This window comes from Poromitra crassiceps, assembly GCF_964638095.1.
Source record: "Poromitra crassiceps genome assembly, chromosome: 12".
Classification (NCBI taxonomy): Eukaryota; Metazoa; Chordata; class Actinopteri; order Beryciformes; family Melamphaidae; genus Poromitra; species Poromitra crassiceps.
In genome coordinates this window covers 21,217,311-21,234,209 of record NC_139632.1, presented here as the reverse complement: position 1 = coordinate 21,234,209, position 16,899 = coordinate 21,217,311, and the positions used below count along the sequence as shown (strand labels likewise).

The 16,899-nt window shown below is 49.2% G+C and overlaps 2 protein-coding genes across 2 annotated transcripts; both read left to right on the top strand.

The window, feature by feature from the left end:
• Positions 1-730: 730 nt before the first annotated feature.
• Positions 731-5,839, top strand: LOC310786075 (uncharacterized protein; the record flags this gene model as incomplete). Its single annotated transcript, XM_083647257.1, has 3 exons — positions 731-991; positions 1,393-1,695; positions 5,677-5,839. Exons 2-3 carry the CDS (start codon positions 1,430-1,432, stop codon positions 5,837-5,839), a joined length of 429 nt encoding a protein of 142 aa, XP_083503383.1. The 5' UTR covers positions 731-991; positions 1,393-1,429.
• A 5,444-nt stretch (positions 5,840-11,283) lies between these two features.
• pcsk9 (proprotein convertase subtilisin/kexin type 9) lies at positions 11,284-16,397 on the top strand (the record flags this gene model as incomplete). Its single annotated transcript, XM_083648398.1, has 12 exons — positions 11,284-11,454; positions 11,726-11,917; positions 12,417-12,549; positions 12,681-12,814; positions 13,356-13,497; positions 13,579-13,775; positions 13,964-14,147; positions 14,363-14,542; positions 14,643-14,791; positions 14,874-15,039; positions 15,595-15,764; positions 15,890-16,397. 12 exons carry the CDS (start codon positions 11,284-11,286, stop codon positions 16,085-16,087), a joined length of 2,016 nt encoding a protein of 671 aa, XP_083504524.1. The 3' UTR covers positions 16,088-16,397.
• Positions 16,398-16,899: the final 502 nt, after the last annotated feature.

Here is a 16,899-nt window from a genome sequence, read left to right as displayed (position 1 = left end):
TGTGTGGAGTGAGTGTAACCGAATGACTGTGAGTCCTAGTGAGTCCCGAGGCGAGTGCTAGTGAGTAGGTTGGTAAAACTCACTCTCCAAGGCCCATTAACCAGCTCTGCCAAGGGAGCTTAGCTCTCTTGGCATAGTGGTTAGCGTGTGCGCTTTGGAAGCGGGGCAAGCCCTTAACATGGGTTGCCTACCTACCAGACTCTCTACCGCCTTCCTATCGCTATAGCTATGGCCCCTTTTCCCACTAAATGTCCATGACTGACTCACTGAGTGTCCTGACTTTTCCATACCTGACCCCAGCTGGCCCAGCGCCGTGGGGAAAACGAGCTGGATGAAACCAACATTTCCAAAATTGGCAGTAGCCTACCCACTACCCACTCTTACACATTGACAACTGACGTGAAAATTCCTACAGATTTTTTTGAGCCCGCTCCGCCCCCAGCAGACAGAATCACGCAAGGCATGAGTCCAGCCGAAACAGGCTATATTACAATTTTCTCTCTGCAAACACAGCAACATGCTCAAACAGAGGGAGACGACATTGTTCAGACCTCGCGCCCTGCCTCCTCACTGAAAAGCCTTCCGCAGTCTGCTGGAGCACACAGATGAAGAGCAGCGCGTGCCCAGCCCAGAGCCAGATGATCAACTCATATCCTCTCGTGCCTTTCTATGAGCCATAATCGTTCCACACCGGATATGCTTCCGCAGACAGAAAATACCGAGCCGCCGCTGAAGTCCTAATGACGCCGCGGGCGCGGTCTACTTTGATAAGGCTGGAGTGAAGGAGAGAGACGGACGGACTGTGGAGGTAGGGGGCATTTCCCCGCACACTATTGACTGCTCTAGTGCTGGCGACGCCATATGGGCATCCCGAGGGAAGTGAAACTGAAGAAGAAGAGAAGACACTTGGTTGATAACAACAAGCTTTCAGTCCTGATTCGCAGCTGCTGAACATCTCTTCTTCGCTGACTGTAGCGTGACGTTCTATCAGGTAGAGTGGATCGATGTTTAAATAGTCACACGCGCGCGCGCGCGCGCACGCATGCATGCATTGTTTATCTTCCCGGAATGCTTAGAATTACGGTATTTCCCCATATTACTCACTTCCCTTCCCTTGTGGAGCCTGCTCACTTGAGTCAAGTAATGCAGGGATGCGTGTCTCTCCCACCCCCCTCTCTCTCCCATCTCCAGCCTCTCTTTCTCTCTCTCACTCACTCACTCACTCACTCACTCACTCACTCTCTCTCACACACACACACACACACACACACACACACACACACACACACACACACACACACACACACACACACACACACACACACACACACACACACACACAAAAACCCGTTTGAGTTGAAGTCTTGGATCTTGCATCCCTCTCTCTTGCAGACTGGCTGTGGAGGTGCAGCCTAGCAGGGCTCCAGAGATGCCGTACCCCCAGGGCACGCTGCTGTGCCTGGGCCTGGTGCTGATGACTGTGGGGGTGATCCTGGCTCTGTGCACGGGCCGGACTCACCAGACCATCCCGCTGTTTGAACTGGGGCTGTTCCTGGGCCTGGGGGGCGTGGGGCTGACTGTCACTGGTCTCTGTGTGGCCATGAAGAACCTCCAGGCGGCGGTGCCCGGTCACTTCCTCTTGCACCCCCGCACAGGCACACGCTTCAGCCCACACCAGGCCCTGGCCATACAAAGGTACGCATGCACAGAAGGACACGAGCACATGTGCAGCAAAATGCACCTGCATGAGGAAACCTGAGATCCAAGCAAGTGCTACACAACAGGTTAAAATGCCGGTATAGTCCTGCAGGGATGCGTCCAGAAGACCTGGATGCTAACACTTCCGGTTCCTTCATCTAAACGTCAATGGGATTTTTGTATGGGGATTTTGGTTAAAGGCTCGAAATAAGGTCGGTGGTTAACAAAAGTTTATGAAACAGCGAACTTTGTGTTCAGTAAGATAAGCTTCACAGATGAGGACCACTTTTATGACTTTCGAAGCATAAATGCATTTTTTTTCGCTTCAAAAGTCAAAAGTGGTCCTCATTTGTGAAGATTATCTTACGGAACACGCTGTTTCATAGACTTTTGTTAACCACAGACCTTATTTCATTCATTTAACCAAAATCCCCTTATAAAAATCCCATTGACTTTTAGACTTGGGAACCAGAGGCTGAGTAGGCTAAGTTGGCCTACAAAAATAATATGTCATCCCTGCGCATGGTAAAGAAGTGTCCGACGGGCCCCATGGCCTCACCAGGGCCCCATGGCCTCACCAGGGCCCCATGGCCTCACCAGGGCCCCATGGCCTCACCAGGGCACCATGGCCTCACCAGGGCCCCATGGCCCTCATGGCCTCACCAGGGCAAAGAAGTTTGCTGCATTGGTCACAAACTTCTCACAATGAATAGCCAAACAGAATATATATGTGTGTTTCTTTTTAACCTAGGGAGCACTCACCTACCACCGCGGAGAGTTGGGTTCAATTCTCGGCAGCAGTACTTGGTCAGACCTTCTTACAGACACAATTGGCCATGTCTGTGGGTGGGAAGCCGGTGGAGTATGCGTCCTGGTCGCTGCACTGGTGCCTCCTCTGGTCGGTGGGGAAGGGGACTGGGGGGAATAGCGTGATCCTCCCGCATGCTACATCCTGCCAGTGAAACTCCTCCACATATATTGGAGGAAGCATCTGAGTCTACGCTCTCTAGATTGGGTGAGGGGGTGGAGCCACGACGACCGGGGCGAGACCATTGACCATTGGCTTGTTTGCAAACCACATGATCATGCTGGGGGGCAACCAGCAGCTACATACATACAACCAGCAGCAGCTACATACACCCAGCAGCAGCTATATACAACCAGCAGCAGCTACATACAACCAGCATCAGCTACATACAACCAGCAGCAGCTACATACAACCAGCAGCAGCTACATACATACAACCAGCAGCAGCTACATACAACCAGCAGCAGCTACATACAACCAGCAGCAGCTACATACAACCAGCAGCAGCTACATACAACCAGCAGCAGCTACATACATACAACCAGCAGCAGCTACATACATACAACCAGCAGCAGCTACATACAACCAGCAGCAGCTACATACATACAACCAGCAGCAGCTACATATAACCAGCAGCAGCTACATACAACCAGCAGCAGCTACATACAACCAGCAGCAGCTACATACAACCAGCAGCAGCTACATACATACAACCAGCAGCAGCTACATACAACCAGCAGCAGCTACATACATATAACCAGCAGCAGCTACATACAACCAGCAGCAGCTACATACATACAACCAGCAGCAGCTACATACAACCAGCAGCAGCTACATACAACCAGCAGCAGCTACATACAACCAGCAGCAGCTACATACATACAACCAGCAGCATCTACATACATACAACCAGCAGCAGCTACATACAACCAGCAGCAGCTACATACATACAACCAGCAGCAGCTACATACGAAAACATGAGCAACATCACACAAGTTGCTGGACAAATCGCTTAGTTTCATTATATATGGATCATCCTATATCAGGGTTTGGAATCTTCTGGCGATACCTGCAGCGTGGAGCGGCATCCAACCCTCTTGCATACTCACTTTCCTCCATTCTCCATGGTAGCTCTGGGAGAGCTGCCCCCCAGCAACGTCAATGGTGTCATTGGAATCATGTGGTTACAAACAAGCTATTGGCCAAGTACAATTGGGGAGAAAATGGGAGAAAAACTCTGAAAAAAACCATGGTAAAAAAAAGGAGCGCCTTAGTTCTCTTCTTGACTAGAAAACGTTCTTTCCATAGAGCACCAAACCTTATACAACCTTTAACATCAGAAGCTTTCTGGCCTCCTAATCTGCTTTCCAACATATGCACATCTGTATTACACACGCACACGCACGCACGCGCACACACACACACACACACACACACACGCACACACACACGCACGCACGCACGCACGCTGGTTCTGTGAACACAGAGTGACGTGAGAAGCAAGCTGGCCTGTTAAGAGTATTTTCCCATTGGAATTCAGTCCACCCTTTAGACCAGGGGTTCCCAAACTTTTTTGTGCCAAGGACCGGCAGATAGATGAAAAAAAAGTTGCGGACCGGTTGTCAATTTTAATTATATATATATATATATATATATATATATATATATATATATATATATATATATATATATATATATATATATATATATATATTAATAAACATAGGCTATACTATTATAGGCTGTGTGGTAGTTGAAACATAGTTTCAAGTTGACGTTTATTTATGTTTGTAGTTTGTATTTGTATTTTTTTTTGGACCGGGCTCGCGGCCCGGTACCAAATGCGTTGTGGCCCGGTACTGGTCCGCGGCCCGGTGGTTGGGGACCACTGCTTTAGACAGATGAACTGACAAATAGTTGTGTTGTTTTTCATAGGTCTCTTGGTCACATGACCACGCATTAGTTATAGTGCCTAGTCTGACAAAGAGCAGTGAAATGCATTAGGAACGGGAAAACACCGAATTTGTGACACAGCAAATGGGAAAGCAATAAATGTTGTGTGATTATGGGCTGATTATAGAAGTAGGTCACAGAGAAAACAGAAGGCACACATGCAGCCACACAAGTGTGGCTGGCAGACTCCCCTGGCGTTGTCTGAGCTAATCTATGATGGTCTGTGAATTTAAACAAGACGTGCTCTGCTCATTGTCCAGCCAGAGGAAGAGACAAGCCAGGAATACACTTTCCATCATCAAGGCTTTTTCTACCACCAGACACTGACCTGAGAGAGCCCCACACTAACTCACTGTCAGTGTTTCTAAACGGTCTTTTTTAAAGTGAGATATAGACAATGGATAGAGTTTACCTACTTTTACTTTAAATCTTAAGTCTGTTTTTCATGAAGTAATGAATTAAATTAAAATGGTGCTTGAGTGATTTTTAGAGAAGCGATAGGATGTCTGCATGTCTGCCATGGTTGTTACCAGTGTTGTAGTCAAGTCACTATATCTGGAGTCTGAGTTGAGTCTCGAGCCTCCAGTGTTCCAGTGTGAGTCCAAGTCTGAGTCACCAAAGAAGAGTCCCCATATTACCTGAGTCAGAGTGCAGAGTTACTGAACATCAGTGTGAATCTGCATGTAGGTTGAACATACGTGTCTGCCCTTGCATGAAATCGAATAATGTCACAGTATTAATATAACTATCAATATCTTATGCCAAATTATTAGGGCCTATTACAAAAACTAACAGGGAAAAAAAGTCTTTAGCAATTAACAAGTCTGAGTCATCGTCTCCAACTTCTGAGTCCGGATGCGTAACAGACATATGAATTGACCATCCACAGACCTCCTTATTTGCGTGACACAACTCGTGGGGCGGTACATTTTGAATGATGCACCAATGCACGCAGACAGCCGCACTTCCGTTACAGCCCAGCCAATCAGAGGCTTGCTGCCACTTTTCACGCGGAAATTCTGACTTCTGATTCAGAGCCGCCGTAGCGGAGGGTCTGACCACGTGAGACTAGACTCGACTACAACACTGATTGTTACATCATATAGCAGCAATATGGAAATAAATGAGCATTTCCTGTCAGACAGACAAAGCTAACTCATCACACACAAACAACACTCCACAGTCCACTGTCTTTCACACTCTACTTTCCCTCTTCAGGAGGTTGGACCGGATTCGGAGAGAGATGTCAGCGGACTCTGTAAGCAGAGCAGAGCCTGAGCCCTCCCTCCCGTCCACCCCACCTCCCTGGGACATGGAGCCTCCTCCATCCTATGACACAGTCATGAAGAGCCAGGAGCATGCCCCAGCCCCGCAGCTATGACCTCTCACTCTGGAGGGGAACACCTGCATCCCACACAGCTATGACCTCTCACTCTGGAGGGGGACACCTTCATCCCACAGCTATGACCTCTCACTCTGGAGGGGAACACCTTCACCCCACACAGCTATGACCTCTCACTCTGGAGGGGAACACCTTCACCCCACACAGCTATGACCTCTCACTCTGGAGGGGAACACCTTCACCCCACACAGCTATGACCTCTCACTCTGGAGGGGAACACCTTCACCCCACACAGCTATGACCTCTCACTCTGGAGGGGAACACCTTCACCCCACACAGCTATGACCTCTCACTCTGGAGGGGAACACCTTCACCCCACAGCTATGACCTCTCACTCTGGAGGGGAACACCTTCACCCCACAGCTATGACCTCTCACTCTGGAGGGGAACACCTTCACCCCACAGCTATGACCTCTCACTCTGGAGGGGAACACCTTCACCCCACAGCTATGACCTCTCACTCTGGAGGGGAACACCTTCACCCCACAGCTATGACCTCTCACTCTGGAGGGGAACACCTTCACCCCACAGCTATGACCTCTCACTCTGGAGGGGAACACCTTCACCCCACACGGCTATGACCTCTCACTCTGGAGGGGGACACCTTCACCCCACAGCTATGACCTCTCACTCTGGAGGGGAACACCTTCACCCCACAGCTATGACCTCTCACTCTGGAGGGGAACACCTTCACCCCACAGCTATGACCTCTCACTCTGGAGGGGGACACCTTCATCCCACAGCTATGACCTCTCACTCTGGAGGGGAACACCTTCACCACACAGCTATGACCTCTCACTCTGGAGGGGAACACCTTCACCCCACAGCTATGACCTCTCACTCTGGAGGGGAACACCTTCACCCCACACAGCTATGACCTCTCACTCTGGAGGGGAACACCTTCATCCCACACAGCTATGACCTCTCACTCTGGAGGGGAACACCTTCACCCCGCGTCACTGCCTTACCACTTCGGCTATTTTTTTTGTGAGAATCCCACCTTGCTGACGGTGAACTCGCTTTAAATGGCCGCTCTGTGCCTTGAGACAGTCAGCCTGCACCCAGACAGACGTTACGGAGCAGAAGGAGAGCGCTGCCGGATACACACCGAAGACTAACACAGACTGAATTCCAGTGTGGCCTTGGGGTCTAGTAACTGTGTGTTGTGATTGGTTGTGGAAGCGGGGGCAGAAATGATAGCCACAACTTTGCTTCACTCTCTACACTGAGGGCCCAATCCTTTCTTGACACCAGCATTATACAACGTTTACCACTGAGTTACGGGATTAAGTGCAGATTGGCTGCAAACCCAAAATGTACAGTGAAGACATGAAGTTAGGATGGAGCTAGTCAAAGGGCGTTAGTGGCCTACTGGAATCTCTCTATGTGAACTACTACTGTGGCTACACAGCACATTTCTTTACACATGCTAAGAACTGTCCTCACACCCAGCTACACAATCTGTCTCTCTCTGTGTCTGCACTCTTTCCAGGTATAACTTTGCACAAGATTTGGCAGCGTATTCCAAAGCAATGTGCCTTAAATGTTGACAGCAGAATGTTAACAGTACAATGTTATTGTAGCAGGTTTGTATCCAGTGTTTGAAGGAATGTCCAGTGTTCACATTATGTTGTGGATGTTACTATAAAGTGGAGTTAATGAATAACTACCAAGCTCCCTGTGGGTGGTGTTGCAGGACGCACAAATGATGGATTGCTTATTTGAAAAGGAAAGCCCTGAAAGCCGGAGAAGAAAAATGTTTACATATCTGAATGTAGCCTCCTACCCAAACACTTCACAGTGCTAAAAGCAGCTTATGCAGATACTGTAGAACAGGGATACTCAACTTGCTTTGCCACTTTTGCAAAATGACAGGAGGCTAGTTTTCATTGTGAATTGGAAAATGGCCAGGGGGCCACTTGGCACCCTATCGCGGGCCGCACCTGGCCCCCGGGCCGCAAGTTGAGTATCACTGCTGTAGAACGACGAGAGAGAGACACAGCAGCTGAGCTAGGGGCCTCCTTTGCCAGCAGCTTGAGGCAAGGTGACCTATTAGGTTTACACACACACCTACAATTTTAGATGGGAGCCACTCAGGCTGTCTGCAGGCTGTAATACGCAGCAGAGTGGAACCCTACCCTGCTTTTCTCCACCTTCACCTTCAAACACACAACCACACAAAGTCTCCACACACCATACGACTAGTGAAGCTTGAGACAGACAGTTCAATATCAGGACATTTTTACACTAGAGAAGCTTGTCCACTAGTGTGCACCGATAGGGACTTACAGGGTATAGCAGGGTATAGTGCGAAGTCTATAGGGTAGCTGGTTGCGGCGATGGTAGAGGGGAAGCCGTATCGCTATGGCCTGATAGCGGCGGGGCTGTGTGTGGTGGCGGTTGGCGTCTTCATCATGATTCAGGAGCGACCACACGTCTACATCACGGTGTGCGTCCTGGGCGTCACCATGGTGGTTATCGGGACCGTATGGAGCATCTGCCAGTGCTATCCCAAGGTAGATGAACGCTGTGCGTGTTGGAGAGAAAGAGAAATGGAATTAAATGTAGGGCTGCTTGATTATGGCAAAAATCACAATCACGATTATTTTGACCCATATTGAGATCATGAGATTAACACGATCATTGACTTTGGCAACATCATGCATTTATTGAACTTGAAAAAACATCTTTTTAAAACTGGATTTCTTTTAATTTTGAATATAATTTAACTGAAAAACAAAGAAAAAAAATTAAAATAAAGATAAAAAAACATTAATAGGCGAACTAAAATAAATATAAAGAAAATAATTGCAAAAATTGAAATTGAATTTTATTATTAATTGCACAGCCCTATGTGATAGTAGGGAGAAATTCTGCTTTTTTTTTAGGTCATGTTGGTCCCTCAGATTCAGGAGGAGAAAAGGCTGCAGGAGTGCATGTATATTTCAGCTGAAGCAAAACATCAAAGGTACTATCATCACACACACACACACACACACACACTCCCCTAATAGCCCATCGGCAGTGAGCGCTCAGCCCCTAATGATTCCCTGTGGTCTGTCTGTGTAGCTCAGGAGGCAAACATGGAGACTCCAGCTCAGCGGTGGGACTGAGACGGAGACTGCACTAATAAACTGTAGATACTAATGCTATTGTCTGTAGGGAGAATTAATGATGTGATGGAGTAGCAGCACAGAGCAGGGAGGTAATGGAGAGTAGTGAGAACAGGGGGGAAGTGGAGCAGAGGAAAGGAGAAAGGTTGGAGAAGAGGCCTTGTGACTGGAAAGCCATCGTTTGAAAAATTCAGGCCAGCTGGGTGGAGAAAGTGGAGTAATGTGCTCCTCTCCCTGAACAACTACTTGATGTGCCGTTGATTAAGGTCCTTAACCCTCCATGAGCTTAGTGGGAACAGAAGTTGAAAACAGTGGTTCTGCTGGGCAGCTCCTGCATGTGAATGTTTGTAATTATATTATATGAATGTGCAGCAGGGAACAGCCAAAGTTGTGACTAGACTTTCTCCTTTTCCAAATTCCACAGTGGTGCTGATGTGCCAGGTCTCCCTGAGGCCCTGACCGCTCACTGTCACAGCTGTCCCACACTGCACCTGGTCTGATCAGCTGTCCACTGCACCTGGTCTGATCTGCTGTCCCACACTGCACCATGGTCTGATCTGCTGTCCCACACTGCACCTGGTCTGATCTGCTGTCCCACACTGCACCATGGTCTGATCTGCTGTCCCACACTGCACCTGGTCTGATCTGCTGTCCCACACTGCACCATGGTCTGATCTGCTGTCCCACACTGCACCTGGTCTGATCTGCTGTCCCACACTGCACCTGGTCTGATCTGCTGTCCCACACTGCCCCTGGTCTGATCTGCTGTCCCACACTGCACCTGGTCTGATCTGCTGTCCCACACTGCACCTGGTCTGATCTGCTGTCCCACACTGCACCTGGTCTGATCTGCTGTCCCACACTGCAGTCTGATCTGCTGTCCCACACTGCACCTGGTCTGATCTGCTGTCCCACACTGCACCTGGTCTGATCTGCTGCCCCACACTGCCCCTGGTCTGATCTGCTCTCCCACACTACACCGTCTGATCTGCTGCCTCACACTGCAGCTGGTCTGATCTGCTGTCCCACACTGCACCTGGTCTGATCTGCTCCTCTGCTCCCTCCTCACCAGGGTCCCATCAAAACTCCAGAGCATCACTCTGCACTCAGGACACTGGGGGCTCCTCTCTTTAACATGTTTTTATGACTCTTTACCACTCAATCATGATGCTGAAAATTTATTTATTTTGACACTATAGTGCAATAGTAGCCTACAAGTCTATCTCATTGTCAGTGTGAAAATAAAGTTTCCTATGTATGGCACGGTAGTTCCAGGAGATGGCACTATTTGAAAGAGAGAGAGCAATAATATGGTACATAATAAAACAATACATTAGTCCCCAAAATAACTAGTGTGTACGAGGAATTTGAATCAAATTCAGAAACAATAAATTTATATTTGCTTGCATGGTGAAATGCCTAAATGTGTCACTGCAGCAAAATTAATAACCTTATGCCACAACCTGAGAACAGTGACCCTGTAGAGAAATAACCTTTGACATGTTTGACAAACATAGTCATTTATTTAGTTTTGTTTCATGCTTTGGTTTACTGGTGTTCAGTCATGCTTGCCAATAAAGCTCTTTGAATTTAATAAGGAGAGAGAGCGAGAGGACTTGGCGTTCCAGACGCGTGCAGCTCCTCTGAGCGCATCTTTGCCCCTTTCGGAACTGCTAACATAGCGCGCATCTCAACACAGCAACTATTACAACTGAATGAACATAAATATTGCCCAGCCATCATTCACCAGCCTTACTGTTTCCACACACTGTAACACAGCATCAGTTCAGGATCTAGCATAACGACCTATAATTGCTAGTTATCTAAAGGTGCTATGCTATCAATACGGCTGGCATTGTCTACATTTATTGCACATAAAAAAAAGTATGATAGATCAGATTGAACTGAGAGGAATAGCGTAGTGGGATTAACATCAAAGTTGTTAAAGTGCGGTAAAATGTATCTATCCCCCTCAAGCATGAAACATGACTCCACCACTCACAGTCAGAGGTGTTTTTAACGGAGGAGAATCATTCGATACAAAAGCGGTGGCGTGAGCCGCTGAGACGTCACCAGTCCCCGCCTTCAATTATAAGAATCAATTGTTCGATTTTTCCCCAAAATCACAATAGATTTTCACGCGCTGGAGGTATCATCATAGCCTACTGAACACAAGACGCGCGGCAAAAACCCCGAGCAAATGTGAGAGGCCCGTGAAATAAAAAAGTAATATTAGTCAATTTGTGTAATTTCCTAGTTATCCTGTTCAAGAAAAAGATAGAACACAAAAATCCAAGACCGGTCTCCAGAATGCGTCGCACTCTGGACCTGGTTGGATGGGCACTTTGTTTGTGCGTATTGACCGTGAGCGCGCAGGACTATTCTGAAGAGGACGAGATGATCCTGGATTTGATCCGCCAGGACGGGACTCAACCCGAATCCGGGACCGAGCCAGCCGCTGAGTTCCTCAGGTGCAACAAGGTAATGGTGCACTGCACTCCCTACGTGTCTGCCTGTCTTTGGTCTGCACTTACACTTGATATTTTGACTAATTGATGCATGCATCATTCATTAGTATGCCATGTAAATACACTGCAGTTTTCACACATTTATCTGCTGTTGTTTTCCAATACATCAACCATTTGGACAACCCCCCCCCCCCACACACACACACACACACACACACACTTTTAATTCTGTAGCCTGCCTGTGGACAGTGCCACCTGTGTGTTGTGTGTGTCCTACGCTGTAGGCGGCATGGCGTATGCCCGGTCAGTACCTGGTCATTCTGCATCCAGGGAGCCTTGATTCCCACGTCCAGCGGACCATCCGGAGGCTGACGGCCAAGGCGGCCAGGAGAGGATACCTGCTGGAGATCCTGCAGACCTACGCTGGAGCCTTCCACGGCTTCCTGGTCAAGATGAGCAGTGATGTTCTTCACCTGGTAACTGCTCTATACCTGACCTATTTACGCCTGAGCGGTGATGTGGTAAATAACCCTAAGGCAAACTACATACAATTTTGCCAAAAAATAATTGATTTATGTTTTTATTTACATCCATTTTCTCTTTAAAATCTTTTAAGTTAGCCGACAGTACATTCAATTGACTACCTATTGTGATCGGTACTACAAAGTTATCAGGTTAAAGCTGACTGAATTCCATTATGCAGGTATAGGTGTAACCTGCGTTGTGTGTAGTCCCCCGGCAGCAGGGGATCTAATTCTGAACCTCTGGCTGGGAGGGGCTAAAACACATGGGCTCTGGAATCTGTGGCTTGAGCGTGTGTTGATGTGTCCGAGAGTGATGTTTACTCACTGCACAGCACTGGGCTGGCTACCATTAGACAGGTTCACCCTCCACTACATCTCTGTCCATGGGCCAATACAATGTTGTTGTTTGAAGGTGCCTAATATGACCCAAGTGTGATTGTGTCCCTGCCAGGCGGTGAAGCTGCCTCGTGTGGATTACATAGAGGAGGATTCGTCCATCTTTGCTCAGAGTGTCCCATGGAACCTCCAGAGGTTACTGCAGCCGCACAACGCCTCTTCTGACACAGAGACACCCAGGCCTCCCAGTGAGTCTCTCTCTCTCTCCCTCCCTCTCTTTCTCTCTCTCTCTCTCTCTCTAACACACACACGCATGCACGCACACGCACACAGACACATAAATTACAATCTGTCCACACACACCTTCCGTCCTCTCTAGGTGTCGGGGCGATGGCCGAGGTGTATCTGATGGATGGCAGCGTGCAGAGCTCTCACAGAGAGATTGAAGGCCGCGTGCTCATCACCGACTTCAACAACGTGCCCGATGAGGATGGAGTCAGAGTTCACAGACAGGTTACACACACATGCATGCAAGCGCCTACGCACGCGCACACACACACACACACACACAATCTTACACGTATAGCCTACCATACACATCTTGCACATAAATGACCAAACCTATGTATCTCTGTTTCATTTTCCTCGGACACCGTCGGCCTGGCAGCATTCATGTTTGGCACGGTACCGACAGGGGTCCCAAGCAGATGGTGACAGGGCCAGATTTTTGAATGAAGTCATTAGGGCTGAGTAAATGGGCAAAAATGGCTGATTAGTGGCCAAAATGAGTGAACACAGGTTTAGCACCATGGAGAGCTCCATTCCTTAGCTACTGATGGAGCACACCTGAGCGGAGTTGGAATCAGTCAGGGAAGTGGACTATGAAAGCCCTCTGGGGAGAGAGAAAAAGGAGAGGCTGCATGCCAACTCTGTGAGCGAGGCCTGACAAAATGGCCAGTGATTGTGTGCTCCAACGGGTACCAGAACTAGTCATAATGATGCTTCCCCAGTAAGGTGTTCTTCACTGTTATGTATAACCTTCTCCCCTCTACAGGCCAGTCAGTGTGACAGTCATGGCACACACATGGCTGGGGTGGTGAGTGGGTGGGACTCTGGCGTTGCTAGAGGCGCCAGTGTTAACCTGGTGCGTGTGCTCAACTGTCAGGGGAAGGGGACAGTTTCAGGAGCTCTGGCAGGTAATACTCCCTCCAGATGACATCTCTGACCAATCGCTCCACCCACCACATCTCTGAACAGCCGTGTCTTGTCCCGCTCAGGGATGGAGTTTATCCGGGCCTCTGTGCTGGCCCGTCCAGTGGGCACAGTGGTTGTGCTGCTGCCTTTCATTGGTGGGTTGAGTCGCTCGTTAAACACCGCCTGCCGGGACATGGTGGCTAGCGGCGCCGTGGTCATCGCCGCAGCCGGGAACTTCAGAGACGACGCTTGCCGCTACTCGCCTGCTTCAGAGCCTGAGGTGCACACACACGCACGCACGCACGCACGCACGCACGCACGCACGCACACACACACACACACACACACACACACACACACACACACACACACACACACACACACACACACACACACACACACACACACACACACACACACACACACACACGTAATCGCAGCCCTTACCTTAACTGCCCTCTTGTATAGGTCATCACAGTGGGAGCTGTGAACTCAGCGGACCAGCCCATGTCGTTAGGAGCAGGTGGCACCAATTTGGGCCGCTGTGTGGATCTGTTCGCCCCGGGTGATGACATTGTTAGTGCCAGCAGTGACTGCAGCACCTGTTTCACCTCCCGCAGTGGAACCTCCCAGGCTGCTGCCCATGCTGCTGGTATTATGCACACACACACACACACACACACACACACACGCACGCACAAAGACAAACATAACACACTCCATCAAAACAATAAAAAAATAGCTAAAACAAAGAAGAAACACAAGCACCTAACAATAAAACAATCTATCATTGTAATTTGTTACAAGATGTCTTTGTGTGACTGCACTATCTACAGCTTGCGTTTCTGTCTGTGTGTCTGCGTGTAGGTATAGCAGCAGTGATCCTGTCCTTGAGTCCTAATGCATCATCAGTGCACGTCCTGCAGAAGATGCTGCGTTACTCTGTCAGCAACACACTCAACCTGCTCTCTCTGCCTGAAACACAGCGTCTCTCCACCCCTAACCTGCTGGCAGCCATGCCGCCTGCTACAACAGCCAACAACACAGGTTAGTGACACACATGCACGCGTGTGTATGTGTGCAATTTGCTCTGTATACCCATTTTGGTCAGTATTACAGTATTGTGTGTGTGTGTCTGTGTGTGTAGATGAGGAGCTTCTGTGTCGGTCAGTGTGGTCCGAGAGGTCAGGGGTCACGACCTCTGACAGGGCCGTCATTCGCTGTCGTCACGGTGAGGAGATGATGGGCTGTAGCAGCTACGCCCCCGATGGCGTCCGCATGGGAGAAGCCATCATAGTGAGTTCCAACAGACTCAAAAATCTGTTCTCATGTCAACCGTTTGAATACACCAGAATCCGATAAATCCTCCACTCTACAGGAAAACGGTGGGCAGGTGGATTGTGTTGCCCACAACGGGCCCGGGGGGAAAGGGGTGTATGCCGTGGCCCGTTGCTGCATTATGAGCGGACTGCAGTGCCAAGTCCATGCCAGTCCTCAGCCCGGGCACGATGCTGAGTGTGTCAGCCCGCAGCACCACCTGACAGGTGAGGAGACTCAGTCAACAGCATGAGTGACACCTGTAACAATGTGTCACACTGTGAGGACAGCGCTGCTCTGATGTGTGGAGGTTAGGGGGTCGGGTGCAACAGAAGTCGGTCAAGCTGACTCCTCTCATACATAAACCATCCTGAAAACCAAGTGCATGCTTTTAAATTGGCTTGATTGCTAGCACACTCGTTGCCATGGCAATTGGTATTGCAGACTGGGGAAGAGACACAGAAGGTGGTGTGCTCACTGCCAGCTTAAACAACACCTGTAACTGTGTGTGTGCTGCAAATGGAGCAGGGATTCTGAGGGGGTTCTGAACCATTTTCAAGACGTTATTCAACCGAAATGTGCATAATATACAAATGGAAATTACAAACTGAGATTTTCGATTAGACGTACTACAGAATGGTACATTACATTATGCCATGATAATTCCAGGTTGGAGGTTGAGTCGGTGCTTGTGTGGAGCTTTGTTTAAGGATCACTAAAGAGTTTATACTGCAAGTAGAGTATGTTCACTTCACCTGAGCGTGTGCCTTGTCTCTCGTCAGGCTGCAGTTCTCAGTGGTCTGCTGCTGAGGTCCTGTCTGACTCGCGTCCTCATCACGGTGACAGGAAGCGCTGCATGGTGAACGATGGCGTGACATCACATGCCGTGTGCTGCCAGGCTCCGGCTCTGGAGTGCCACCTGTTGGAGCACATATCAGCTGACAATGAGCAGGTGTGCACTTTCATACTGTAGGAACATCAGAGCAACCGGTGTGGATGCCTGTGACCGACTGCTGTCTCACTTTCCCTTGGACCCCTTCCTCTTTAACATGGCTGCTCTTCTCCATCGTCTCCCAGGTGGAGGTGTCCTGTCCCTCTGGCTGGACGTTGACAGATTGCAGCGCTGTCTCTCGGGGATCTGCCATCTTGGGGCCAGTTGCTAAGGGCAACAGTTGCCTTGTCCGCACTGCTACAGGAGGGGACGGGGCGGCTGGCATCGCTGTCTGCTGTCGCGTCAGACAGCCACAGCAGCCTGCCGCCTCTCCTCACTTATAGGCTCTTGACCTTGGAAATGGAATATTGCCAGTTGTGAGGTGCTGTGTCATGACCTTTGACCTCTCTTAACCCCTTCAGACCTCTGAACACACCTTACCACTCACATTCCTTCACATCTGTAAGCACTTCTCTAAAGCAGTTTGAGTGCACTTATTTAGGATGAGGTTACAATATGATGCTTCAGGCATATTGTATTGATGCTTCGGAGTTGTGAGTGTTGCCTAATCTTACACATGTACACTGTCTTGTAAGCTATTTTGAAACGTATGACGTACAGTACATGCTTCTTTATCTTTCAACGTGACTAATAGTTTTGTACCTTTATAGAACATTGACAATAAACATGTTTTCATGTGCCAAGTGTGTGTAAAGAGGTGCTCTTTGTTCAAGATCATAACTAAGCTTTAAGTTAAGGGCATCTGGGGAGTGCGGCGCTAGATTCCCTGCCTACCAACATGAGGGTGGCAGGTTTGAGCCCCCGTGTTACCTCCGGCTTGGTCGGGGGTCCATACAGGCACAATTGGCCGTGTCTGCGGGTGGGAAGTTGGATTAGGGGTATGTGTCCTGGTTACTGCACAACTGCCTTCTCTGGTCAGCCTGTTCGGGGGGGGGGGGGGGGGTGGGGGAATAACGTGATCCTCCCACGCGCCTTGTTGTCCCGGGGAAACTCCTCGCTGTCAGGTAAAAAGAAGCAGCTGGCGACTGCACATGTATCAGAGGAAGCATGTGCTAGTCTACGGCTCTAACCAGATCGGCAGAGGGGGCGGAGCAATGACCTGGACAGCAGGGGAATTGGCCAAGTACAATTGGGG